Source organism: Gadus chalcogrammus, chromosome 22, assembly GCF_026213295.1.
Source record: "Gadus chalcogrammus isolate NIFS_2021 chromosome 22, NIFS_Gcha_1.0, whole genome shotgun sequence".
NCBI classification, from domain to species: Eukaryota; Metazoa; Chordata; class Actinopteri; order Gadiformes; family Gadidae; genus Gadus; species Gadus chalcogrammus.
Window position 1 is genome coordinate 2,879,978 of NC_079433.1, and position 26,867 is coordinate 2,906,844.

The following is a 26,867-nucleotide window of genomic DNA, read 5'->3' on the forward strand; positions in this document are numbered from 1 at the left end:
ATAAACATATCTATACTCATGGACACATGCCACGGTCGTTAGACCGGGCATTCGAGCCGATAGCCCCGGATCTTTATACTTATGGACAATAATAATAATGCTGAAAATATCCCCGTAGACGGCGTAGAGTGTACTTCTTAGTGGTGGCATTACCAGCAGCCACAGATGCATTGTAGCCAGTGGAAACCACAACATTCTGACGTGTCCATATATGGGCAGATTTAGAATAATTTGTTTAAAAAATGTTGCAAATTCAACGTCGGTATTCTTTCTTCTCTATGCAGAGCGCATCTCATCGATATTGCTGTTTCGTTCTGCCACCCTTTTAGTGAGATCAGAGAGTGTTGAGAAGGACAGTAATAAAATATCTAAAACTTCAATAGCCCGGGCTTCTATTTGTTTCAATCACTGAACTTTCGAACACACACACACACACAGACACCGTGTGTGACCGTGTGTGTGTGTGTGTGTGTGTGTGTGTGTGTGTGTGTGTGTGTGTGTGTGTGTGTGTGTGTGTGTGTGTGTGTGTGTGTGTGTGTTTAGGAGTATGATGAATCTTTATCATGGGGTTAAATGATGGACATCTCCATGTGAGAGGTGAGACAGTAGATATAATCGTACCTCCTATCTGGTTAAAGATCTTCTTCAGATGCACAATGTCGGCTTTGAAGACCTGCTGGTCACCCTGAGCTATTCCAGTGCCCCTCGCCTGGTAGTCGTGGTCCTCTCTGATGGCCTGCTCCATCCAATCCTGTTTGAGGACCTCTCTCTGGGTGTTGCTGTCATAGTACTCAAACTGAACTCCATCCACCATCCCAACAGCAACAAACTCTGGGAAGGTTGAGAGTCCAGACGACCCCGTGTAGAAATACTGCTTAGAGTGAAGCACTGTAGACAGACAGACAGACAGGTTAATACGGTACATCACTGTAGACAGACAGACAGACAGGTTAATACGGTACATCACTGTAGACAGACAGACAGACAGGTTAATACGGTACATCACTGTAGACAGACAGGGTAATACGGTACATCACTGTAGACAGAGAGACAGACAGGTTAATACGGTACATCACTGTAGACGGACAGACAGACAGGTTAATACGGTACATCACTGTAGACAGACAGACAGACAGGTTAATACGGTACATCACTGTAGACAGACAGACGGACAGGTTAATACGGTACATCACTGTAGACAGACAGACAGGTTAATACGGTACATCACTGTAGACAGACAGACAGACAGGTTAATACGGTACATCATTGTAGACAGACAGACAGACAGGTTTATACGGTACATCACTGTAGACAGACAGACAGACAGGTTAATACGGTACATCACTGTAGACAGACAGACAGACAGACAGGGTAATACGGTACATCACTGTAGACAGACAGACAGGTTAATACGGTACATCACTGTAGACAGACACACAGACAGACAGACAGGGTAATACGGTACATCACTGTAGACAGACAGACAGACAGGTTAATACGGTACATCACTGTAGACAGAGAGACAGACAGGTTAATACGGTACATCACTGTAGACAGACAGACAGACAGGTTAATACGGTACATCACTGTAGACAGACAGACAGACAGGTTAATACGGTACATCACTGTAGACAGACAGACAGGTTAATACGGTACATCACTGTAGACAGACAGACAGACAGGTTAATACGGTACATCACTGTAGACAGAGAGACAGACAGGTTAATACGGTACATCACTGTAGACAGACAGACAGACAGGTTAATACGGTACATCACTGTAGACAGACAGACAGACAGACAGGTTAATACGGTACATCACTGTAGACAGACAGACAGACAGGTTAATACGGTACATCACTGTAGACAGACAGACAGACAGGTTAATACGGTACATCACTGTAGACAGACAGACGGACAGGTTAATACGGTACATCACTGTAGACAGACAGACAGACAGGTTAATACGGTACATCACTGTAGACAGACAGACAGACAGGTTAATACGGTACATCACTGTAGACAGACAGTCAGACAGGTTAATACGGTACATCACTGTAGACAGACAGACAGGTTAATACGGTACATCACTGTAGACAGACAGACAGACAGGTTAATACGGTACATCACTGTAGACAGACAGACAGGTTAATACGGTACAGCACTGTAGACAGACAGACAGACAGACAGGTTAATACGGTACATCACTGTAGACAGACAGACAGACAGACAGACAGGTTAATACGGTACATCACTGTAGACAGACAGACAGACAGGTTAATACGGTACATCACTGTAGACAGACAGACAGACAGACAGGTTAATACGGTACATCACTATAGACAGACAGACAGACAGACAGGTAGCTGTACATCACTATAGACAGACAGACAGGTTACGACAGACAGGTTAATACGGTACATCACTGTAGACAGACAGACAGACAGACAGGTTAATACGGTACATCACTGTAGACAGACAGACAGACAGGTTAATACAGTACATCACTGTAGACAGACAGACAGACTACTGTACATCACTGTAGACAGACAGACAGACAGGTTAATACGGTGCATCACTGTAGACAGACAGGCAGACAGGTTAATACGGTACATCACTGTAGACAGACAGACAGACAGACAGGTAGCTGTACATCACTATAGACAGACAGACAGGTTAATACGGTACATCACTGTAGACAGACAGACAGACAGACAGGTTAATACGGTACATCACTGTAGACAGACAGACAGACAGGTTAATACGGTACATCACTGTAGACAGACAGACAGACAGGTTAATACGGTACATCACTGTAGACAGACAGACAGGTTAATACGGTACATCACTGTAGACAGACAGACAGGTTAATACGGTACATCACTGTAGACAGACTGACAGACAGGTTAATACGGTACATCACTGTAGACAGACAGACAGACAGGTTAATACGGTACATCACTGTAGACAGACAGACAGACAGACAGACAGACAGGTTAATACGGTACATCACTGTAGACAGACAGACAGACAGACAGGTTAATACGGTACATCACTGTAGACAGACAGACAGACAGACAGGTTAATACGGTACATCACTATAGACAGACAGACAGACAGACAGGTAGCTGTACATCACTATAGACAGACAGACAGGTTACGACAGACAGGTTAATACGGTACATCACTGTAGACAGACAGACAGACAGACAGGTTAATACGGTACATCACTGTAGACAGACAGACAGACAGGTTAATACAGTACATCACTGTAGACAGACAGACAGACTACTGTACATCACTGTAGACAGACAGACAGACAGGTTAATACGGTGCATCACTGTAGACAGACAGGCAGACAGGTTAATACGGTACATCACTGTAGACAGACAGACAGACAGACAGGTAGCTGTACATCACTATAGACAGACAGACAGGTTACGACAGACAGGTTAATACTGTTCATCCCTCTAGACAGAAAGGCCCATGGCCCCTCCCCCTGCTCTATGGCTCCCCCTGTCCTATGGCTCCGCCCCCTGTCACATGGCTCCGCCCCCTGGCCGTCCAGGTAATGTAGGAACCTTCAGTTTGATCTTATTGACATCCAAACATCTCACTGTAGCCCACAGCGCTCGCTGCCAGACCACTAACTACAAAACAACCTGCTGCCTCTTAATCATTACTGCTGACATGAATAATACACTATATTTGGATAACTATTTCAATGTTTACGATTAGTAAACATACTAAGTATATTGGTGAATTTCTGTCTTTGATTACTACCTTCACATTGCCATCATTGGAATGATAATAATTAATAATTGAATCATAATTGAATATTTCATAAAAATATATTGATAGCAATGATAATAATTGTAGTGTGTCTGCAATATGTGAGTGTGTGTGTGATGATTCTCCAAGAAAGTTGAAAATGTATTAATAAGATAACTCTGAGTGTTAATATAATACTTAGGGTTAAAAGTAGACTTAAAGTACACATCGGATTCCTTCCTAACTGAAGTTTAATATTTGGTTCTGATAATAGACCATCGAACCAGTGCGCTGGTTTCGTTGTCACAGTTGAACCCTAAATAAATGTTCTTATATTAGTTGAAATATTCACAGTAGGCTAAAAGATTAATCATGCTGTGGATTAATTGAACTCATTTGAGAGGATAATAAAATGCTTTTCAACAAAAGTAGGGAATCTAAGCGTCGTCTCTTCAGGGACCATAATCAAACCTTTTGGTAAGATCGTTTTGAACAGTAAAAAACGGTCTTCAGTCTACCTGAGGACACACCGTGGCCAAAGACCAACAGCAGCAGCCCTGTTAGCGCCTTCATATCGATGTATTCAGAAGAACAGCTCGATGAGATTATCCACAGAGACGTGACTCCGACTCCAACATCAGATGACTGACCAGAAAACAAGAGACGGAGCGAGAGGGAGAGGCTGGTCTAGACCAATAGGAATTCAATTCGGCTCTGAAGTGAAACTCAAACACACGTGTGTGTGTGTGTGTGTGTGTGTGTGTGTGTGTGTGTGTGTGTGTGTGTGTGTGTGTGTGTGTGTGTGTGTGTGTGTGTGTGTGTGTGTGTGTGTGTGTGTGTGTGTGTTTGGCATCGGTTGTAAAAGAGTCGATACCTTGGACGGGAAAATGTAATGTCAACAGGAGAAATGCACGAGCAGTCGGTCAATCAGGGAAAACCCAACTCTGGTTCCCTTCAGCTCTGCAAGAGCAAGACGGTGAGAAAACGATGAACTACACCCCACCACAGGAGGCCCTGCTGGAGCTCCGCAAGACACACCCGTCTCCTTAGTGAGAGTACACGCAAGAGGAAGAAATGGAAAATGCTAAGCTAATAAGTCAACTCTGGACCTTTTTCTTTTTTTCATAAAGTGTGGAAGTAATGAATTAAAGCGGTCTCATTTTATTTTAAAGTAGACTAATTGCTTTGTTGGTTTTTTAGGTCCAGAGTAATTTACCATTTGTCATTGCCGTGTTTGCAGGGTGGGGGGGGGGGGTAAGGGAATGGAAGTGTGTGCTAGGTGTATGGATGTGAACATGTGGAGGAGGGGGTGACGTGGCGGATGCTGAGGTAACGTGAGAAAAAAAGAGGCTATGGGCATTGGTAAACCTTATTTCAATTTAAATGCTTTGAGAAGCTGGTCATGAAACACATTAAAGCCTCCATACCGCCATCATTAGATCCTAATCAGTTTGCTTACCGGAAGAACAAGTCAACAGAGGATGCCATTGTCATTGTGTTACACACTCTACTAGAACATCTTGAGCACAGGAACACGTATGAGAGACTCCTTTTTGTTGACTTTAGTTCAGCCTTCAACACTATCCTGCCGAACAGACACACACAGCAAACTACACAAACTTGGCCTGAACACCACATTATGCAACTGGATTTTGGACTTTCTAACACACCGCACACAACATGTCAGGATTGGCAAGCACGTCTCCCTCCCCCTGCCCATGAACACCGGGGTCCCTCAGGGTTGCGTGCTCAGCCCACTTCTCTACACTCTTTTCACTCATGACTGCTGCTCCTCTTCTCCATCTACCCTCATAGTGAAATATGCTGACGACACAACGGTACGTGGCCTCATCACAGGAAGTGATGAGACCTCATACAGGAGGGAGGCCGAGAGACTGGGAGAGTGGTGCGGTGATCACAACCTGGTTCTCAACACCACCAAGACCAAGGAAGTGATCATCGATTTCCGCAGGGCCAGAAAACAGCCACTCTCCACTCCTAATCGGAGGGGAGGAGGTAGAGGGAGTCCAACCTCAAGTTTCTGGGCGTGACTGTGGCCGATGATCTGTCCTGGAGGACCAACATCCCCTCTACCGTGGGTAAGGCACAACAACACCTCTTCTACCTACCCGTTCATGTTAAGAGGAGCGTGGATCCATCACTCTCGGGAAACTAGGCCCTGGTCCGTTTTGTATAACAGAGAGATATGGGTTTGATTAAATATCTATACACCTGGAAAGCAGAAAACTGTACAGACCGGACCAAGGTCAGTTACCTCCATGCAACCCAATATTTGGTTAAAAAGGAAGAAGAAAATTATGGCAAAATATGAGGTAAGTAAAACTATGTAATCAAATCACCTAAAGATGTTAGGTGTGAGAAATCTTTAGTGGACATGTTGGCAGAGATTCTCGGTCAACTTTCGTGTTTGACGCTCGCTAGGCTTTGAGTGTGAAAATATCAGAATTGGCTCCTTAGCACGAATCTCAGCACCATCCATTAGGACCAATTATATCAAACAGAACCAAACCTAAAATCTAATCTTTGGATGAATCTTGTCCATGGAACATGCTGGCGTAAAAGGACCTGAATGGGCCTAATCTTGGCAGGAATTTTGACCGTGGCGGAAACGCAGACCGAAATCGGCTTAAGGAACCATTTGGTTCCTTGAAACCAAGTTCCCGGTTTTTGGGTGGAAACACAGCTTTTCGTTATTAACACACAACGTCAGTGTAACTATTCCTCTAGAATCTGTTCTGGAGCTCAGGGTCACTCAGGGACTGATCTGAGCCTAGCCCACGGACGCAGAGACACCCGCGGACGCTCTGGAGAGAGAGAGAGAGAGAGAGAGAGAGAGAGAGAGAGAGAGAGAGAGAATGAGGACCGTGGTGTGCTGAATCGATTCCGTCTGTAAAGTCACGTCACACACTGACTCAAATATTGATGTTTAGTTTAAGTTTAAGGGTCCGACTGCCCTTTGTCCCTTCAGAGACAGCGATTTATTTACTGCACGGATTGCGTTGGACAGCCCGGCTCTGGGAGTATTATGGGATGCCGCCCCCTGTGTCAGGACTGTGGCGTCCCCCCGCTGTGTGCTGGCTCCACAGGAGCGTTTGGACCTCCAGGGTTCTGCTACTGGACCTTACGGGGTCCTGGTGGGGGAGGCTTCCTCTAGCCGCTGAGTGCTGGCAGACTGGGACTTCTGGACCTGTGTGTGTGCTGGTCGCAGGCCCGCCGCTCCCTATACGCAGAGTGCGCAGAGTGCGTAGGGCACCGAGTACCTGAGGGGGGCACCAAAAATTAAGGTTTGTAAAAAAAAATATATATATAATAATGAATTAAAATAATATGTAAATTAGTTATGAAGAGGCCCACCGTTGTTTGTTCTTCATTGATTAACCTATCACTCAATTTCAGCTAATTAGATGTTTTTACCTAATATAGTTAAAAACATATTTTTACCTATATCAGGTAAAAAATGTCGGTGCCTCCCGCTCGCGTAGGGCGCTGAAATGGCCAGCAGCGGCCCTGGGTGGTCGTGTTGGGGAATGAAGAACCCCCGGACTGGACCCGCCCTTACCTGGGGAGGACAGAACTGAGACGCAGCTACGTGAGCTGCTGAACACGCGTTGGAGCGTAGCGGCTTCGTGAGGCCGGGGATGCTCCCCAGCCTCCCGTTGGTGGTGCGGGTCAACGTGGGCGTGTGTGTGGAGGACGGCTGGTCTAGGCAGCCTCACCTGGCCGGGTCTGACTGGAGTCTGGGGCTGGTGAGGCGGCACACCTGTGGTGCGTTGAGTAATCAGAGGGCAACAGGTTAAAGCAGCCGTCAACACACACGCAGAGTTCTCCTCGGTGGAAACATGGAATGAATGGATGAATGAATGCATTTTATTGGTCATAGCCAAAGGGTAAGGGCAGAAGCTTCAGCTTATATCAAGCCCCCCCTTCTCACATTTTGAAGAGTAACAAACAAAATGTCATACATACAGTGTGTTTGCATATTGTGGTAACCCGGTGCTCGGTTGGGCCAGGTTCCACGGATGAACAACACTTTTAGCGTGCGGATACGCCGTTAAAGGCATTTATTTACAATCAACTTAAATCAAACAAGGAGCTCGCAGTCTCTTGGGCCTCCGTGGGCCTCTAGCCGGTCACGAGCACTTCCTCCTTGCTCCCGTGCCGTGCTGTGCTGTCCTGGACCTCCTTTTAAGATGGCTCCTCTGCCACCGGCCAGGTGTCCACCAATCACCCTGATTGGGGAGGCGAAAGGGATGCTCTCCGTCGCCGGCTGGTGGGTGGGGGTGGTATACCCCGTCCTTCACCGTCCCTCGGGCCCGTCCAGGCCGAGGTTTACGTGGCGGGATGCCACAATATACATGCATACACTTACCTACATAAAGACATATGCACGCCTACATATACCCATTAGGGTCAATACTTCTATCCCGTAAATTTCCACCATAAGATGGATAATATCATAAATAATGATGATATCCATAATGAGAATAACGCTGTTGATCATCATCACCCTTATCAGCATTCTCATAGCGTGATACTACCGGTACCAGGCCCTGGATCAGTACCACCAGACCTCCACAATGCACCGGTCCACCAACACCCCCACCCTGGGCCCTTGGCCTGCAGGAGCCCAGCAGAAGCCCCCTAGCTGGAGGGTAGACCGGACCTGGATGCAGTCACTTCTTAGAAACATTTTCAAATTTAATGAGATGAGACATATCAAACAGTAGATAAGATTGTAATCGTATATTATTGATCTATTATTGGGATTCTGGTCACTAAAGATCACACACAAAAGGCTTTGGTCTCTTCAGTTTATGTACAAATACTACTAAACTGAGTACTGCTACTTTGTGTGTACTTTGTTTTATATTTATTATGTGTATATATACAAATATGTACAGTATGTATGTAATACATACTGTACTACATACAGTATGTATTACATACATGGCAGATGTCAGACATTAGATATAAACTTGCTTCCTCTCTGGTTAAAGCGCTCCTTCTGAGTCTTAAGCATGCCTTGGAAGTCCTGCTGGTGACTCACTAAGTATCCAGTTTCCCTCTCCAGGTAGTCGGGGTCATCTCTGGTGAGCTGGTCCACCCAGGCCGGTTTGGGTACAATTCTCTGGGTGTTGCTGTCAAAGTGAAAAAACTGAACCTCATCCATCGTCCCAACCGCAACAAACTCTGGGAAGGAGAGAGTCCAGACGACGCCATGTAGGAAATCCTCATAGTGGATCCATAATTCCCAGCGATGTGAACGCGCCATAATATGTACATCCCAGCAGATAGACAGGTATATGGCCCCTCCCCCTGTCCTATGGCTCCGCCCCCTGGCCGTACAGGTAATGTGGGAACCTTTCGTTTATCAAAGAACATGATTTAATCTAAATTATTATTAATTATTTTGATTCTAAAGTCAACAGGAATTTGGCGGGAACCCTCAGGTTGGATTTGTTTGTACAACCTACTAATGGTTAAACAAGAAGAGTGGAATCAGACCAAACTGAAGTTTAATGTTTAGTAGCGATAATAGATTATATTTATTTGGTTTTTGAACAACTTCATCAAATGAATATTCAAAGTCAATGATTAATCATGTTGTGGATTAATTGGTCGCATTTGGGATGATAAGCGAATGGTTTTCAGTTTTACAAGGAAATCTAACAACTAAATGTCTTCTATTCAGGGACCAGAAACAAACCTTTTTAAACGTTTGAAAAAAACTATTGAATAATAGTAAACTATTGATTAATAGTCAACTATGGAATAATAGTTTTGAACAGTAAAAACTGTCATCAGTCATATCTGAGGACACAGCGTGACCAAAGACCAACAGCAGCAGCCCCGTTAGCGCCTTCATATCGATGTATTCAGAAGAACAGCTCGATGAGATTATCCACAGAGACGTGACTCTGACTCCAGCATCAGACGCACTGATGCTCACACACTGTTACAGCGACCAAGTTTCATGTAACCCTTCATTAATTGTTCTTACAATATTATGTTCAGCTGGCTTTAATATATATTCAGCATTACATTATTTTCAACAATGTTCAGCTATACATAATGTTCACTTATACATAACGTTCAGAAAGATGTAACGTTCAATTATATATAATGTTCAGCGTATTTTTTAGCTATATCTAATCTTCATCCATATATATGTTTAGATGTATACAGTTCAGCTAAATGTGTGTTGATATGTGTGTTTATGAATGTGTGTGTGTGTGTGTGTGTGTGTGTGTGTGTGTGTGTGTGTGTGTGTGTGTGTGTGTGTGTGTGTGTGTGTGTGTGTGTGTGTGTGTGTTTTGTCAAGACATCTGATATCAGGACGCTAGTGGAGGAAGATCATCAAAGATATGAACTCTGGTCACACGAAGCCCAATAACTTCACTAAATGAAAGGACCTAACCTATAAACAGCGTATATTGAGAATATTTTCTGATTTTTTTGGGGGATTATATTGACCAAATAACCCCAAACAAGAGTACAGCGATTTTTACATTTGGATGATAAAAAAAAACCTTAATATTTAATCCAATTTCAATTTTTTGGTAAAAATACAAAAAAAAACGATTCATGCTAGAGCAGTCTAGCTCGATCTAATTGATATACAATTTTTACGGTTAAATGGTTGTTATCAAGATAAAGTTAAGTATGAATGTTATTGTTATTAAGCAAATATATCATCTTTAGTTAGCTGAAGCCCCAAGCCTGTTTGTAAGGATTATAAATGAACTGCGATCCACTCCATCCTGGTTTAGGAAGCTGAACGTGAGAAGCCTCTTCATGATTTAACTACAAACCTAAACAGCAAGAAAGTACAAGTCAGCATTAAACATTAAACACATTATCAATGTGATGTTGTACTGTTAATATATTACTGTGATGATGCACTGTTAACATATGACTGTTAATGTTAATCTATTAGCGTGATGAAGTACTGTTAGAATATTACTGTGATGAAGTACTGTTCAAATATGATTGTTAATCTATTAAGGCAGTGGTTCTCAATCTGTGGTACGCGTACCACTGGTGGTACGCGAGCGCCATCTAGTGGTACGTGGAGTATGCGCGAAAAGATTTAAGCAATCGGTAATCGTTACATAAACGTGAATGTCCAGCCACACAAACACTAAACACATAAGTCACACGGTTTCTAAATGGAATTAAAATTAAACTAGGCTTTATTTCTCCTTATTTCTTTCTGTGTGTATGTTGCCGTTGTTTTTCGTGTGCGTGCACACCGAAAAGAGACGTTACTACGAGCCTCTTCTTTGAAGCATGTTAAACCGGCATAGTTATAACTGCTTTAATGATGAGTGGGGGAAGCAAAAATACTGCAAACTCGTTGCAATCTTGGCTCCAAGGAAATATAAGGAGTAGAAGTGTGTTACAAAATGAAGTTGCCAACAGTCAAGGTGATCCTAGCGCTAGTGCTAATAGTGCTTGCAGTGATTTGCGCAGTGAGGTTTCAGCACCGGATAGCAAACGACGCAAAACTGTAAGGAAATACCACTCGAATTACATTAATCTTGGATTTACTTGGACTGGGGCTGAGGATGAACCAAGACCACAGTGCGTTGTGTGCGGAGATGTTCTCAGCAATGAATGCATGAAGCCATCACATCTCACTCGGCATCTTTCCACCAAGCATCAATCACTGAAAGAAAAGCCAGTTGACTTTTTCATCAGAAAACGCGATGAGCTAAAGCAGTCAAAATCAACAATTAGGCACAGCATTACACCCGTTGCCAAAGCTCAGGAAGCTTCCTATCGTGGCAGCCTTCTTATAGCAAAAGCTGGTAAGCCGCACACGATTGCTGAAGAGCTATGTTTACCATTCGCAAAAGAGATGACGAGCATTATGTGTGGGGAGAACGTTGCGAAACAGTTAAGCTTGGTGCCGCTCTCTAATGACACAGTGTCACGGAGGATACAAGCGATGTCAGAAAATGTTAAACAAACACTGGTGGAACGCATTAAAGACAGTCCCTACTTTTCTATTCAACTTGACGAGACCACCGATGTTGCAGATTTGGCCAATTTGCTTGTGTTCGTCAGATACGAATATGAAAAAGCAACTCATGAGGATTTTCTGTTCTGTCAGTCTCTTCAGACGAGAACTACAGCTGAGCACATCTTTCAGCTCGTGAATGCCTTTTTCCAAGAGACTGGGCTTGATTGGAAAAAGTGCGTCGGAGTCTGCACGGTGCAAGGGCCATGACAGGTCGCCACAGCGGAGTGGTGGCCCGAATCCGGGTGGTGGCACCTGATGTGCAATGGACTCACTGCAGCATTCACCGCGAAGCTCTTGCAGTGAAGAGAATGCCCGCAGAACTAAAGGCTGTTTTAGACACAGCTGTCAAAGCAGTCAATTTCATTAAATCCAGACCGATGCATGCTCGCCTTTTCCATGTCCTCTGCGATGAGATGGGCAGCGAGCATGTCCAACTTCTGTTGCATACAGAAGTGAGATGGCTCTCAAGAGGGAAGGTGCTGTCCAGGCTTTTTGAGTTGCACAGGGAGGTCCAAGTGTTCTTGCAGGACAAAAGCTTCCCCTTATCAGGTGTGTTTGATGACACTTTGTGGCTCAGTCAGCTCGCCTACTTGTCTGACATTTTTTCCCGAATGAATGAGCTGAATTTGGGACTGCAGGGACTCTCTACCAGTGCCTTTGATGTCCAGGACAAAATCAGTGCGATGCTGAAAAAGCTTGAATTATTCCAGATAAAAATACGGACTGGTGATGTGTCTGCGTTCCCTAATCTGGAGACGTTTCTCTCTGACAATGACCTCAGGCTCGCTGATCAAGTCAGGGACAACATTGCTGAGCACCTGAAATCTCTCCGACAACAGTTCGCTGAATATTTCCCTGCGATTGTGCAGGGGAATACATGGATGCGCAATCCGTTTGTTGTTAAGGCTCATGACGTCCTGGAGGAGAACCTATCGGCTCTTGAGCAGGAGCTTTTAATTGAACTGTCCTGTGACGAGACATTGAAGTCAACTTTCAGAGGCCAGACATTGCTGGACTTTTGGATGCAGCGACGAGGCGAATATCCGGCGCTTTCGGACAAGGCCGTGCGCTTTCTAATTCCATTCGCCACCACTTATTTATGCGAGAAAGGATTCTCTTCTCTCGCCTGCATTAAGAATAAATATAGAAGCAGGTTGGACGCTGAACCAAGTCTGAGGCTAAAGCTAACCGCAATCGACCCAGACATCGCTGCACTCTGTTCACAGAGCCACGCCCACCCCTCTCACTAAGCATGATAGGCCCAGGGTCGTCATTATCCATTTCCATTCTATTTTTTTTCTTCTTCTTATAAGTAGCCTACATTCCATTTAAATGCATTACTCGAAAATATCACAGTAGGGCCTACTTTTCATAATTTTCAATGTTCAATTTATCTCTGTAAATGGTTTATACAAGGCAATTTGCTTATGTTGTTTAACTCCAGTATTTTAATATTCGTGTTTTGATGCAGTACAATTTACACTTGTTAAACGTCACTAGACTGACTGGTATTTTATATCCCCATTTGCTGGGTAGGCCTATATTTTGATGCAGATCAGTTGTTAGTATTGTCACGTTGTAAGTTTTTTAAATACAATACATGAGTTTACATTAGTTGCTTCAGTCATATGAACAATAAATCATTAATATTAATGCCTTCTGTGTAATCTCTATGTAGTTACTGGCCTACGCTACTTTATTTTAATTCTGGTGGTACTTGGAGAGCCAAATCATTTCTAAGGTGGTACTCATGGTAAAAAGTTTGAGAACCACTGTATTAAGGTATGGCCAATGTTAATGCGTTGTTGTACTGTTGATCTATTAGTGTATGTTAACAGTACACTCATATTACTGTGATGACGTACTGTTCAAATATGATTGTTAATCTGTTACTGTGGTGAAGTACTGTTAAAATAGTACTATTACTATTGCTGTGATAATGTAGGCTGCAAATAAATATAACTGTGAACATATGACTCTGAATAAGTATTGTAAAGTACTGACTGTGGTCAGAGGTTGGGCCTCAGGAGCCGGATTCTGCCCCTCAGTGTTCTCAGAGCTGGTGTCAGAACCTGGGAAGTATCAGAATGGGAGGAGGTTAAGTCATGAGCTAGATGTATCTAGATCTATAGAGCTGTATAGTCCAGTGACCTAGATGTATCTAGATCTATAGAGCTGTATAGTCCAGTGAGCCAGATGATTCTAGATCTATAGAGCTGTATAGTCCAGTGAGCTAGATGTATCTAGATCTATAGAGCTGTATAGTCCAAAGAGCTCGATGTTTCTAGATCTATAGAGCTGAATAGTCCAGTGAATTTTACTCACCAACAGGTTTGTGTCGCTTGTTTGAATCTAAGGATCAAGAGAAATGTTTAGCGTTGTAACAGTGGTGAATATCCTCATGTTATTATACTTTCAGGGTGCACTCACACTAGGACTAGGCCATCTGGCCATGGCCGTGGCCGTTTTCACACCTAACCGTGCTCAAATCTGCCAGTGTGAGTGTGGCCAGTCTGGCCAGGCCGGGCCAACTTGGCCACTTGGGAGAGGTGTGCTGCTACGGTCCGGGCCGCTACGGTACAGATGCTAATGAGCCGACACGCGCACACGCATGGCTACGCAACCTGAGCTGGATGACGTATAGTCCATGCGACGACCACGGACATAATAAAGGCGACGAGGCTTCTTTCCCATTAAACGGTAAACATATATCCAAATAAGCAACAGACTCAGCAAAGTGCGAACTGTGTTCTCTGTGTTGTTGTCCATTGTTGTTAAAACTCTGACTGGCGGCAGACTAATTATGGTCCATGCAGCAGACGCTTGGCGATGACGTGTTACTTACGTGATGACGTATGTACAAGAGCCTACCGTGGCCAGGCCACAGTTGCGACGGCCAACGGCCACGGCCAGATGGCCTAGTGTGAGTGCACCCTCATATTCTTAATGCCACACCGTCACTGTGGAAATTGGAGGAGGTTCATCATTCAGAGTTGGAGAGGTTTCTACCACCAGACGACTAGTGGGTGAAGACAACCAATCAGATCGTAGGAAGGGGACAGGAAGTAGGAGCAGGTGGAGATCAGGTGTCTGTCCTCCTGGAGAGTTTTATCCACTCACCGTTCCTCTTCTGGTACACAAAGACTCCAACAGCAGCAGCAGCAGTGAGGAGGAGAACAAGCAACCCAATGATGATGGGGATGGTGAGGCCACTCTTGTACACTGAAGGTACATCAAAAAAATACAATCAGTCGGGTAATAATAGATGATGGACAGAGACCCTCTCCCATCCATCCCTCCATCATTGAACCACATGTCAACGGTCACGCGATGCTACACACACGACTAACACAACGTCAGTGTAACTATTCCTCTAGAATCTGTTCTGGAGCTCAGGGTCACTCTGGGGCTGATCTGAGCCTAGCCCTATTCATAGAACTCATTTACCCACGATCCACCCTGTTCTGCTGCAGTGAGCTACTCCTGAGAGCTGTGTGTTTACCCAGTAGCTTCAGCAGTGTCCAGGTACACCTGGCAGTGGTTGTGATGAGGTCAGGTGGAGGTGGTGAGACATGTGTTCCCCACCTCCATCCCCTCCAACACCAGTCTTACCCCAGTTGGTCCTGATGAGGGCGGGGTCCAGGGGGGTGGAGATGTCCTCGATGCCTTTCAGCTGGACCACACACTCGTACCTCCCCCAGTCCTCCTGTGGGACGGCCGTGAGGTTGAGGTCCACGCTGACCTGGAAGGTCCCGTCGTGGTTGGGGAGGACCTCCCCGGGGTCCACCTGCTCATAGAGCTCCTGGCCGTCTCTCCTCCAGAACACCACCACCCTGTCAGGGTAGAAGCCTGTAGCATGGCACACCACTGGGGAGGAGGGGCTCCTCTGGAGCAGAGACACCCGCGGACGCTCTGGAGAGAGAGAGGGAGAGAGAGAGAGAGAGAGAGGTGGGGGGAGAGAGAGAGAGAGAGAGAGAGAGAGGAGAGAGAGAGAGGAGGGATAGAGGGAGAGAGAGTGACATGAGAGAGGAAGAGAGAGAGAGACAGAGAGAGAGAGACAGAGAGAGAGGGTTGAGAGAGGGGGAGAAAGAGAGGGGAGAGGGAGAGAGAGAGGGCGGTATAGAGATAAGGGAGAGAGAGAGGGGGGAGGAGAGAGACATAGCGAGAGAGAGAGAGGGGGGAGAGACAAAGAGAGAGACAGAGAGAGAGAGGGGGGGGAGAGAGGGGGAAAGAGAGAGAGAGGGGGTGATAGAAATAAAGGAGATAGAGACACACAGTGGGAGCGGGGGAAGAGAGAGAGAGAGGGGGAGAGAGAGAGAGGGGGGAGAGAGAGAGGGGGGAGAGAGAGAGAGAGGGGGAGAGAGAGAGAGGGGGGGAGAGTGGGGGAGTGAGAGAGAGAGGAGGGGAAAGAGAGAGAGAGCGAGAGGAGGTGAGAGAGAGAGGAAGAAAGAGAGCAAGAGAGGGGGGAGAAAGAGCCAGAGAGAGAGATTATTTCATAATGTAAACACGTGTTCTTGTCATGTAATATATTCTATATTTCATATTCTTCCATAAGGGGCTGAGTTGTGTCCCCCTTTGAGGGTTGAGTCTCGTCTGCTTAATTCAGGACATTAGGACTTAGTTCATATATGGTGGTCAGAGAGAGGGGGGGGAGAGAGAGAGAGAGGGGGGGGAGAGAGAGAGAGAGAGAGAGAGAGAGAGAGAGAGAGAGAGGGGGGGGGAGAGAGAGAGGGGGGGAGAGAGAGAGAGAGGGGGGGGGGGAGAGAGAGAGAGAGAGAGAGAGAGAGTGGGGGGGAGAAGGGTGGAGAGGGAGAGCGATCGAGGGAGAGGAGGCAGAGAGAGAGGGGGGGGGGTGGGGGACAGAGACTCAGAGACATGAGTCTGTCGACGCCCAGCACCAGGTCATGTGACTCTACCTGATCTCTGCAGAGTGCTCTTCCCATAGGACAGGTACTTCTTCAGCCAATCAACACACTGCTTGGTGTAGAAGTACTTCTGGTATTGTAATCCATCTTCATCCTGATTCAATCTCTGTGTGGTGCGGACAGCCTGAGGTACTGCAGCGACCCAGGTCAGGGTCTTCAGGTCAAACGACATGTAGTCCTCTCCATCATAACCATACTGGAGATTACCATCAGTAGTACCATCCTCATCATCCCACTCACAGCCATCCATCCTCTGATATATGTGGATACCTGAGAGAGAGAGAGAGAGAGAGAGAGAGAGAGAGAGAGAGAGAGAGAGAGAGAGAGAGAGAGAGAGAGAGAGAGAGAGAGAGAGGGCGAGGGGGGGAGAGAGACAGAGAGAGAGAGAGGAAATAGAGGGTGAGGGGGGGGAGAGAGAGAGGGGGGAGAGAGAGAGAGAGGAGGGAGAGAGAAAGGGTGAGATTACTTGTATTTTATTCTTCATTAACATTAAATAAACACAGACACACACAAACCATATGAACATTCCGGTCTGACCCCTTCCTGCCCTCGGGGTTCGACCGGGCCAAGTTTCGGTGCGGGGGTACCAGTTAGGCCCTAGAATAATGTATTCAAATTTCAGGGCGGTAGGACCTTCCTATCTCAAAAACTGTTTTTCCACCACATTCTGAACCATTAGGTCTTGCAGGCAACACTTCTGAGGGGCTTTGTCCAAATGACACTCCATTTGGGAGAACCTTTTTTTTTTTTCTCTAAGGGCTAGAACTCCAAATCTCGGATATGTCGTTCTCGGGGCCCCGGGAAATGTCTGTAAACATTTTAGCATCCCTAGCTATCTCGAAAAGGCCGGAAAAGGGGCGTGACCAGTAAATGTACATAAAAAGGGGCGTGACCAGTAAATGTACATAAGACAGAGGTTAGTTTCTAGTCCCCATTTTTTGTGGGATGGAGGTTTACATTTGTGGCTTAAGGTGTGTAGACACAGCTGGCCTGTGGCCACGTTTTTGAAGTCTGGGGTCAAAAGGTCAAAAGGAGCCGGCACCACGTCGCTTATAAGATAACAAAAAGTTAATGTGTATTTCTCTCATAAATTTTTGTCATCATTAAAGAGAGGCCTGATTCTCAGATATGCGTGTTGGATGGCTAGGGTGTAGGTCTGGGAAGAACTTCAGGCCAAAATCTTGAAAGCGAGCCGCTGGGTGAGGTGTAACGAGATGGAGCACTTGCTGAGTCATTTCCTGTAGGGCTGGAGCCACAGGTTGATGCGTATACGTCATTTGAGACCCCCTTTGATATATAAGAGACCCCAAGGTATAGCTTACTCAGTCACCTATTGCATTATTGCATTACTTCCTTTAGGGCTTCGGCATCCTAATTGATCATTTTAGTAGGCCTATAATTGAACGACCTCTTTCATATACTGTATATGATACCACCACCACTTGGACGTAGCAACAACTCTCCAAATCCATATGGGGAGGGGCGGGGGGGGGGGTGCTTGTGGACAGTAGGAGTGTACACTAGACATAAATAGGAAGCAAACTCAGAAGGAGGACTGACCCTTCACACATACTTAATTAATTGTTTAAAATAACCCTGCCTCATTAAATCAATGAGCTTGGCGTTTTGCTTTAAAAAAATAGGTGACAGACGAAGTCTAAACTGCAGAAAATAAAAACATCCAAGCTGCCTTTTAAGGATACCTTGGAATATCTGTCTATTTTTTAACTGTCGGACCCCAGTTTACGACAAAAACAACACAATGGACGGCAGCTCCTTTGCCGCGTGGTTTTTAGAGCCATGTAAGGATTAGAGGGGCTGGTCGATAGCAACCACCATAGCAACCATGACGGTCAAGTGACTGGATGAAGCCCCGTTGAAAAAAATAGAATACCACTCGACACACTCAGGAGATTAATTATATTTAAATTATTATGACCATGGAGCCTTTATTTGCATGGGGTACATTGGGGTTGGTTTACATTTTGTTCTTTGGAGCACAGTTATTTTTATTTATTTTCAGTTTTTGAGCAGCTGCTTCAAAAATGCACAATTTTCTGCAATCATCCAAAATCCAATGGAAAAACCCATTGGCTTGTTGTCAAGGGAACCCAGGGGGACGCTCACTTCCGGGTTGGCCAACATACGTCATCCCTCCACCACTCTATACTGTAAAAACATATGTTCAAGTTGAATGATAATGCATGAATTTATTCTTTATTCTGCCATAGTAACACTGTAAATAAATGGCAAAAAATAGGCTGAGAACGAATTCGTATTTACGATATGTTCAATAAAAAGTAATCACGGACAAAATACGTTTTTCAGACAAACGTAATTGAGAATGCCGAATCGTTCTCTGGGAACGTAATTTTGATGAGATAGGGTCTCTCTGTTAAACAGTTGTCAAACAAAGCGGACGGACGTGGTCTCTATAGCAACGACCTCAGCTACCCAACACTGATCAAAAAAAATATTGTTTCTCCCAATCAAAGCACAAAACAGGACAACTGATGTCCATAGCCTTAACCCATACATGTTGTGTAATTAACAAGGACACGTTGGTGTAGTTGTGTTGAGTAATGTCACAGATTTCACTGTAAAATCGCCGTTAATGTGCAGACATCGGGTCTTCCGTTAGCCATGCTAACGGAATGCTCATAGCTTCATATATTGCCATGAAGGGATTACATTGTAATGAGTGGAAAACTAATTTTTTCCCCTGCATCGAAAAAAGCAGCACAAGGTCCTCCGTTAGCCAATGGGATGAATGCTCATAGCGTCTCTATGTGCAGCCATCGGGTCAAACCCCATGCGTTGAAGAAAGAAGCACAAGGGTATCCTTTTGCGTCAGAAGCTGAAGCCAAAGTCACTGACCGTTCGTCAAAAATCGACGGGCTCGGAGTGAGAATGTGTTGGTTTCATCTCATGAATCATTGAAAATTATTCTAAAAGTTTGTAGTTAACATGAAAAAATGTCTAACTCCAAAATAAAAATACAATTCAATTCACAGATAAAGTAACAAGACTTAATGGAGGTAAGGGCTACTAATATTCTTAAATGCCCCGCGTACTGAAATACTTACGGGAAGTAGTATTTCTCAATCTGTGCTCATCATGAAAGTAATAATCTAGTGTCATACGATTCCAAACGCCCCTTCAGTGGACTGTACCATTTCTGTGCCTTCAGCATCTTTTGACTTTTGTTTACTTGACATCACTCGACTATTGCTCCATTACGAAACTCCGGCGGCACTGGCAGGTTATGCAGGTTATGTGTGTTCGTCGCTACCAATAGAGCTGCGAGGAGAGCTACGGTATCAAGGTGATGGTTCCTTATGAGTTGTGAAAAAATGCAAGTCAACCAGTTTTGTAGATCATAAACAAACAAATTAGGTTGAGTCACTTGATGTTTGTCATTTCTTTCCTCCGTGGTATTAGCCTACTGTCCTACTTTTAGTTCAAAATAATATATTGCCTTATAGTTATTAGATTAAATGATATAATGTACTTCCTTTATTTCAGTTAGGGGAGTAGGCAAATGGATTTCAAAGCCAGGAGGAGGGGCATTATGTCAATGCATAACATAGCGTTTATGTTCTGCAATCATCTCTGTTATATAGCCTTCATCGCCACTGTGGGTGTACGTTCGAAGTAGGCCCATGATGTATGGATATTGTAACGTCAGTGGGGTTGGTTCAGTGTTCACTTGTTGTCACGTCAGTTAGCCTGCGGCCCGCATTCAGCGCACCGCTGCCCCAACCTGCAGGTCACGTGAATGAGCAATCGAGAAAAATCCTCCCATTATACTTTCTTGATTAAGTTGGTGTTGTTTGGTGTTTCCCCAAGATATCTGTTAGCATGTGTTTCTTTCATCAGAATTAGCTACCTGGCATAGGCATTTCATTCAATTTCAGAAGAATGTAGGCCACACACCGTAAGTGTGTAATGATGAAGGTATGAATATAGAGGCAGGGCTTTCTAATGACGCCATCGCCCCCCCCAATGGGAATGCTGACCCCCCCCCCACCCCCCCGAAGCTGGTGGGGTAATTGGAACACTGTTTGGGAGCATGGTGAAACTTTATTCTGGGTTTAAATGATGAATATCTAAATGTGAGAGGTCAGACATCAGATATAAACTTACCTCCTGTCTGGTTAAAGAGCTTCTTCAGATACAAAATGTCGGCCTTGATGCCCTGCTGGTTATCCAGAGCCCTTTCAGTTATCATCTTCAGTTCACCTGGATGATCTCTGATTAACTGTTCCGTCCAGGCCTGTTTCAGCACTATTCCCTGGGTGTTGCTGTCATAGTACCCAATCTGAACTCCATCCATCATCCCAACAGCAACAAACTCTGGGAAGGTTGTGAGTCCAGACGACCCCGTGAGGAAATACTGCAGAGAGTGAAGCACTGTAGACAGACAGACAGACAGGTTAATACGGTACATCACTGTAGACAGACAGGGTAATACGGTACATCACTGTAGACAGACAGACAGACAGGTTAATACGGTACATCACTGTAGACAGACAGACAGTCAGGTTAATACGGTACATCACTGTAGACAGACAGACAGACAGACAGGTTAATACGGTACATCACTGTAGACAGACAGACAGACAGGTTAATACGGTACATCACTGTAGACAGACGGACAGACAGGTTAATACGGTACATCACTGTAGACAGACAGACAGGTTAATACGGTACATCACTGTAGACAGACAGACAGACAGGTTAATACGGGACATCACTGTAGACAGACAGACAGACAGGTTAATACGGTACATCACTGTAGACAGACAGACAGACAGGTTAATACGGTACATCACTGTAGACAGACGGACAGACAGGTTAATACGGTACATCACTGTAGACAGACAGACAGTCAGGTTAATACGGTACATCACTGTAGACAGACGGACAGACAGGTTAATACGGTACGTCACTGTAGACAGACAGACAGACAGGTTAATACGGTACATCACTGTAGACAGACAGACAGACAGGTTAATACGGTACATCACTGTAGACAGACAGACAGGTTAATACGGTACATCACTGTAGACAGACAGACAGACAGGTTAATACGGTACATCACTGTAGACAGACGGACAGACAGGTTAATACGGTACATCACTGTAGACAGACAGACAGGTTAATACGGTACATCACTGTAGACAGACAGACAGACAGGTTAATACGGGACATCACTGTAGACAGACAGACAGACAGGTTAATACGGTACATCACTGTAGACAGACAGACAGACAGGTTAATACGGTACATCACTGTAGACAGACGGACAGACAGGTTAATACGGTACATCACTGTAGACAGACAGACAGTCAGGTTAATACGGTACATCACTGTAGACAGACGGACAGACAGGTTAATACGGTACGTCACTGTAGACAGACAGACAGACAGGTTAATACGGTACATCACTGTAGACAGACAGACAGGTTAATACGGTACATCACTGTAGACAGACAGACAGACAGGTTAATACGGTACATCACTGTCGACAGACAGACAGACAGACAGGTTAATACGATACATCACTGTAGACAGACAGACAGATAGGTTAATACGGTACATCACTGTAGACAGACAGACAGACAGACAGGTTAATACGGTACATCACTGTAGACAGACGGACAGACAGGTTAATACGGTACATCACTGTAGACAGACAGACAGTCAGGTTAATACGGTACATCACTGTAGACAGACGGACAGACAGGTTAATACGGTACATCACTGTAGACAGACGGACAGACAGGTTAATACGGTACATCACTGTAGACAGACAGACAGTCAGGTTAATACGGTACATCACTGTAGACAGACGGACAGACAGGTTAATACGGTACGTCACTGTAGACAGACAGACAGACAGGTTAATACGGTACATCACTGTAGACAGACAGACAGGTTAATACGGTACATCACTGTAGACAGACAGACAGACAGGTTAATACGGTACATCACTGTCGACAGACAGACAGACAGACAGGTTAATACGATACATCACTGTAGACAGACAGACAGACAGGTTAATACGGTACATCACTGTAGACAGACAGACAGACAGACAGGTTAATACGGTACATCACTGTAGACAGACAGACAGACAGACAGGTTAATACGGTACATCACTGTAGACAGACAGACAGACAGGTTAATACGGTACATCACTGTCGACAGACAGACAGACAGACAGGTTAATACGGTACATCACTGTAGACAGACAGACAGACAGACAGGTAGCTGTACATCACTATAGACATACAGACAGGTTACGACAGACAGGTTAATACTGTTCATCCCTCTAGACAGAAAGGCCCATGGCCCCTCCCCCTGCTCTATGGCTCCCCCTGTCCTATGGCTCCGCCCCCTGTCCCATGGTTCCGCCCCCTGGCCGTCTAGGTAAAGTAGGAACCTTCAGTTTGATCTTATTGACATCCAAACATCTCACTGTAGCCTACAGCGCTGGCTGTCCAGACCACTAACTACAAAACAACCTGCTGCCTCTTAATCATTACTGCTGACATGAATAATAAACTATTATTGAAATAGCTATTAAAATGTTGTCATAATTATAAGCATATTGGTGAATTTCTGTATTCGATGCCGGCATATTAACTATCTTCACATTGCTATCATTGGAATGATAATAATTAATAATATAATTATTATATAAATATATTTCATAATAATATATTGATAGCAATGATAACAATTATATTAGTGTGTGTCTGCGTGTTTATATGCGTGTGTGCGCGTGAGTGATGATTCTCAAAGAACGTTGACTAGTTAATAATAAGATATCACCGAGTGTTAATATGATACTTAGGATTCAAAGTAGACCTAAAGTCAGTGGCAGTTTTAACATAGAGGCACAGGCATGCGGCCGCTTGGCCACATACAGCAGAGATGCAGAGATGAGGCAAGACAAGTCTAAACGTGATAATAAAATAAAGGGTTATGAAAAGGGTTAGGAAATAAAGTTACCCAAGCGGCTCAAATAAAAGAAAAATGAAAAAAGACGCCGGAAAGTATTTGGCAACGCTGCCAAAGATGACACACTTTCTTATGGCTACTGTTGGGGATACAGACAGGAACAACAACGTCCAAAGCGTTGAACACGCCGCTACAGCAGCAGCAGCAGCTAGCTGTGAAGTGGCGCTGGGTGAAGACCTGTGAGAAGACGTCAATAAGTAGGACTGTTAGAAGCGTGTGATGTGGAGAACATTTTATCCTCTCTCTCTCTCTCTCTCTCTCTCTCTCTCTCTCTCTCTCTCTCTCTCTCTCTCTCTCTCTCTCTCTCTCTCTCTCTCTCTCTCTCTCTCTCTCTCTCTCTCTCTCTCTCTCTCTCTCTCTCTCTCTCTCTCTCTCTCTCTCTCTCTCAGGTTTGTTTGTAGAATGTTTGAAATGTTCAAACTGAACTGTAATGTAATTTCCCTTACAATATCCTGGATCTTGTACATGGGTTTGTTTGTACTAGATTGAAACATCAATCTCAAGTGCAATGCCAATTTGCAATATTTGTTAAGTATATGACTGTTTGTGGGGGTTGGCCCTAACTACTTCTCTTGCTGGTTATATTGATATTGATTTGATTTAAAAAAAAAAAAGAATTAACAGTGCTGGTTTTCCTGGCATTTTGGCAAAGACAGGTGTTATCTGAAACCTTATTCCCTTTTGGGTTCCATCGTGACTATTAGTTTGTGGAGTGCTACACTTTGTGCGTTCTCTGCTTTCCTTCTATATTTTGGAGTAAAAAAGTGTATTTAAAGGGGAAGGTTTTTTTTCTCATCTCCAACCTTTACTTCCGCGTGGAATAGCTTTACCTGCCTATCCACCATTCAGTCAGTATCTATTTTTTCTCTGTTCTGTTTTAAAGATCGAATGAGGTGGGCCCCATACATATCTTCGCCTTGGGCCCCCGATTTGCTAAATCCGCCACTGCTTAACTGTTAGGCTTTCGGTACAAAAGGATCCAATCGCAGACAGAAGGCTTGGTTATAAGAACTTTCTCTGAGTTTATTCCCAGCAAGGCACAGGTATCATACAGGCACGATCCGACAGAGACCGAATGAGCTTAAGTAGCCACAAACCAATCAACACACATTAGCGACAGGTGTGTTCACAAACTCAGGGGATATCAGCAAACCAAAGAAAAGCAGGAAGTAGCAGGGTGGAGTCGAAAGTACATTGCAATCCAAAACAAACAGAAAACACCACCAACTGACCTTCAAAATGTAAATAAATAATAAAAAACATGTTGCTGAAAAAACAGGAACCTAAATATCAGGATCCCTTACATTAACGTACACGGATTCCCTCCTAACTGTAGGAGGGAATAATGTTTGGTTCTGTTAATAGATTGTACATTTGGGAACGACATCAAACCAGTGCACTGGTTTCGTTCTCACAGTTCGAATCCAGAATAAATGTTCATTAGTTTAAATAATCACAGTAAAAGCTGAACCATGTTGTGGATTAATTGAACTCATTAGAGAGGATACTCAAATGATACTCAAATGAGGGAATCGAAGCATCGTATCTTCAGGGACCATGAACCAAACATTTTGGAAGAATAGTTTTGAACAGTAAAAACTTTACTCAGTCTTACCTGAGGACACACCGTGACCAAAGACCAACAGCAGCAGCCCCGTTAGCGCCTTCATATCGATGTATTCAGAAGAACAGCTCGATGAGATTATCCACAGAGACGTGACTCAGAGTCCAGCATCAGTCGCACTGACCAGGAAACATGCGGACAAGAGGAGAACTTCAAAGTGAAACTAACTCTTACACACGCACGCGCACACACACACACACACACACACACACACACACACACACACACACACACACACACACACACACACACACACACACACACACACACACACACACACACACACACACACACACACACACACACGCGCGCGCGCGCGCGCAGGGACGTGCACAGGGGGATTGCTCAGGTTGCAACAGCCCATATGCCCTCCTCGACTCATGTTGCCCTTCCGAGGAACAAATAAAAATTTAAATCGTATAATTTCATGTATGCCTAACTAAAAAAAAACTACCATTCGAAACATTTCATAAGGTAAAAATAGCCTCATTCACTTCCATTCGGGCACCGAGAGTGAAGGTCAGTAGGGGGAGGGCAAACTCTGTTTACTTAGCTGCAGCGCTGCACGTGAACGGCACCTGCCTGCATGATATGCCTGCCTAATGCCTAGACCAGGGCTATTCAACCTCCTTATCAAGTGGGCCGAAAAGGAAAATCACTGGGGGTTCATGGGCCACACAGAGTAAAACTACGTGAATGAATCGCTACAAATAAATCGTACTTAAAGTAGTGTTAACTTAATATATATAGTACTACTACATGGAATAAACTTGTCAGACGCATTCCTTCCTTCTTCACTTTTAATCGTATCATTATAAAAGATTTTGTTCTCACATATTTTGGACACGTATTTAGAATTAAACAATGTTGTTTGAATCATCACAAAACTGTACATGAGACATTTTGAGTCAGTGAGAAAGATTGCACTGCCTTGTTTACCTAGTTTGGCTCATCCTGAGACACTCATGCAGCTTCTCATAGGTCATGGAGCAACGTGCCCTTGTTCTGATGGCATTCATATGAGAAAAGCTAGACTCACACGCATCGGTTGAGCCAACATTGTCGGAATAAGTGATGTCAGTTCCTGATTGTGGGGTACTGATACTGGCTAGTATCACCGGATACACACAGAAACCTGGTTGGCATGCAACTATGTTTCTCCTTTATTTTATTTATTTTTTGCATGCAACCTCTTGCGGGCCAGAAAAAAATTGAGAGGGGCCGCATTTGGCCCACGGGCCGCTAGTTGAATATGCCTGGCCTAGACCAAAGAGATTGTCGTTGTTGTCTGTTGAGACGACTGCCTTTTATGAAATTAATTAAAATCTTCATAAATCCAGGCTCAGTTTGTCAAGTAACATTTTAGCCAAAGGAATCAGAAAGCCAGCTAGCTTGCAGACAAGCAGATCATTATCTCATAGGCTGCTATTTGTTTGGTAGGAAAACTAAACTACATGTCTGCTGATAGTTCG

At 44.5% G+C, this 26,867-nt stretch overlaps 3 protein-coding genes across 5 annotated transcripts in view; all 3 read right to left on the reverse strand.

Moving 5' to 3' along the window:
* The window catches only part of LOC130375625 (major histocompatibility complex class I-related gene protein-like), a 10,194-nt gene extending 5,761 nt beyond the window's left edge, over nucleotides 1-4,433 (reverse strand). The window contains exons 1-2 of the mRNA XM_056582666.1: nucleotides 4,289-4,433; nucleotides 622-888 (exon numbers count right to left, since the gene is read on the reverse strand). Of these exons, the coding sequence (XP_056438641.1) occupies nucleotides 622-888; nucleotides 4,289-4,343 (322 nt within the window). The 5' untranslated portion in view covers nucleotides 4,344-4,433. The remainder of the gene's footprint in view (nucleotides 1-621; nucleotides 889-4,288) is intronic.
* Nucleotides 1-26,867, reverse strand: part of LOC130375606 (major histocompatibility complex class I-related gene protein-like) — a 124,407-nt gene that overhangs the window by 48,514 nt on the left and 49,026 nt on the right. The gene's annotated exons all lie outside the window — the stretch shown is intronic.
* LOC130375621 (major histocompatibility complex class I-related gene protein-like) lies at nucleotides 4,386-25,533 on the reverse strand. 3 transcript variants are annotated; one of them, XM_056582659.1, is made up of 9 exons: nucleotides 25,387-25,482; nucleotides 23,763-23,948; nucleotides 20,889-21,155; nucleotides 16,734-17,012; nucleotides 15,430-15,729; nucleotides 14,938-15,039; nucleotides 14,143-14,169; nucleotides 13,822-13,889; nucleotides 10,014-10,603 (listed from the first exon to the last, which is right to left on the reverse strand). In XM_056582659.1, the coding sequence occupies exons 3-9, from the start codon at nucleotides 21,079-21,081 to the stop codon at nucleotides 10,592-10,594; spliced, it is 981 nt and encodes a 326-aa protein (XP_056438634.1). In that variant the 5' UTR covers nucleotides 21,082-21,155; nucleotides 23,763-23,948; nucleotides 25,387-25,482; the 3' UTR covers nucleotides 10,014-10,591. The 3 variants fall into 3 exon arrangements, with proteins under 3 accessions (XP_056438635.1, XP_056438634.1, XP_056438633.1); XM_056582658.1 differs by lacking the exon at nucleotides 23,763-23,948 and having other exon boundaries at nucleotides 25,387-25,533; XM_056582660.1 differs by lacking the exons at nucleotides 10,014-10,603; nucleotides 13,822-13,889; nucleotides 14,143-14,169; nucleotides 14,938-15,039; nucleotides 23,763-23,948 and adding an exon at nucleotides 4,386-4,484 and having other exon boundaries at nucleotides 25,387-25,533.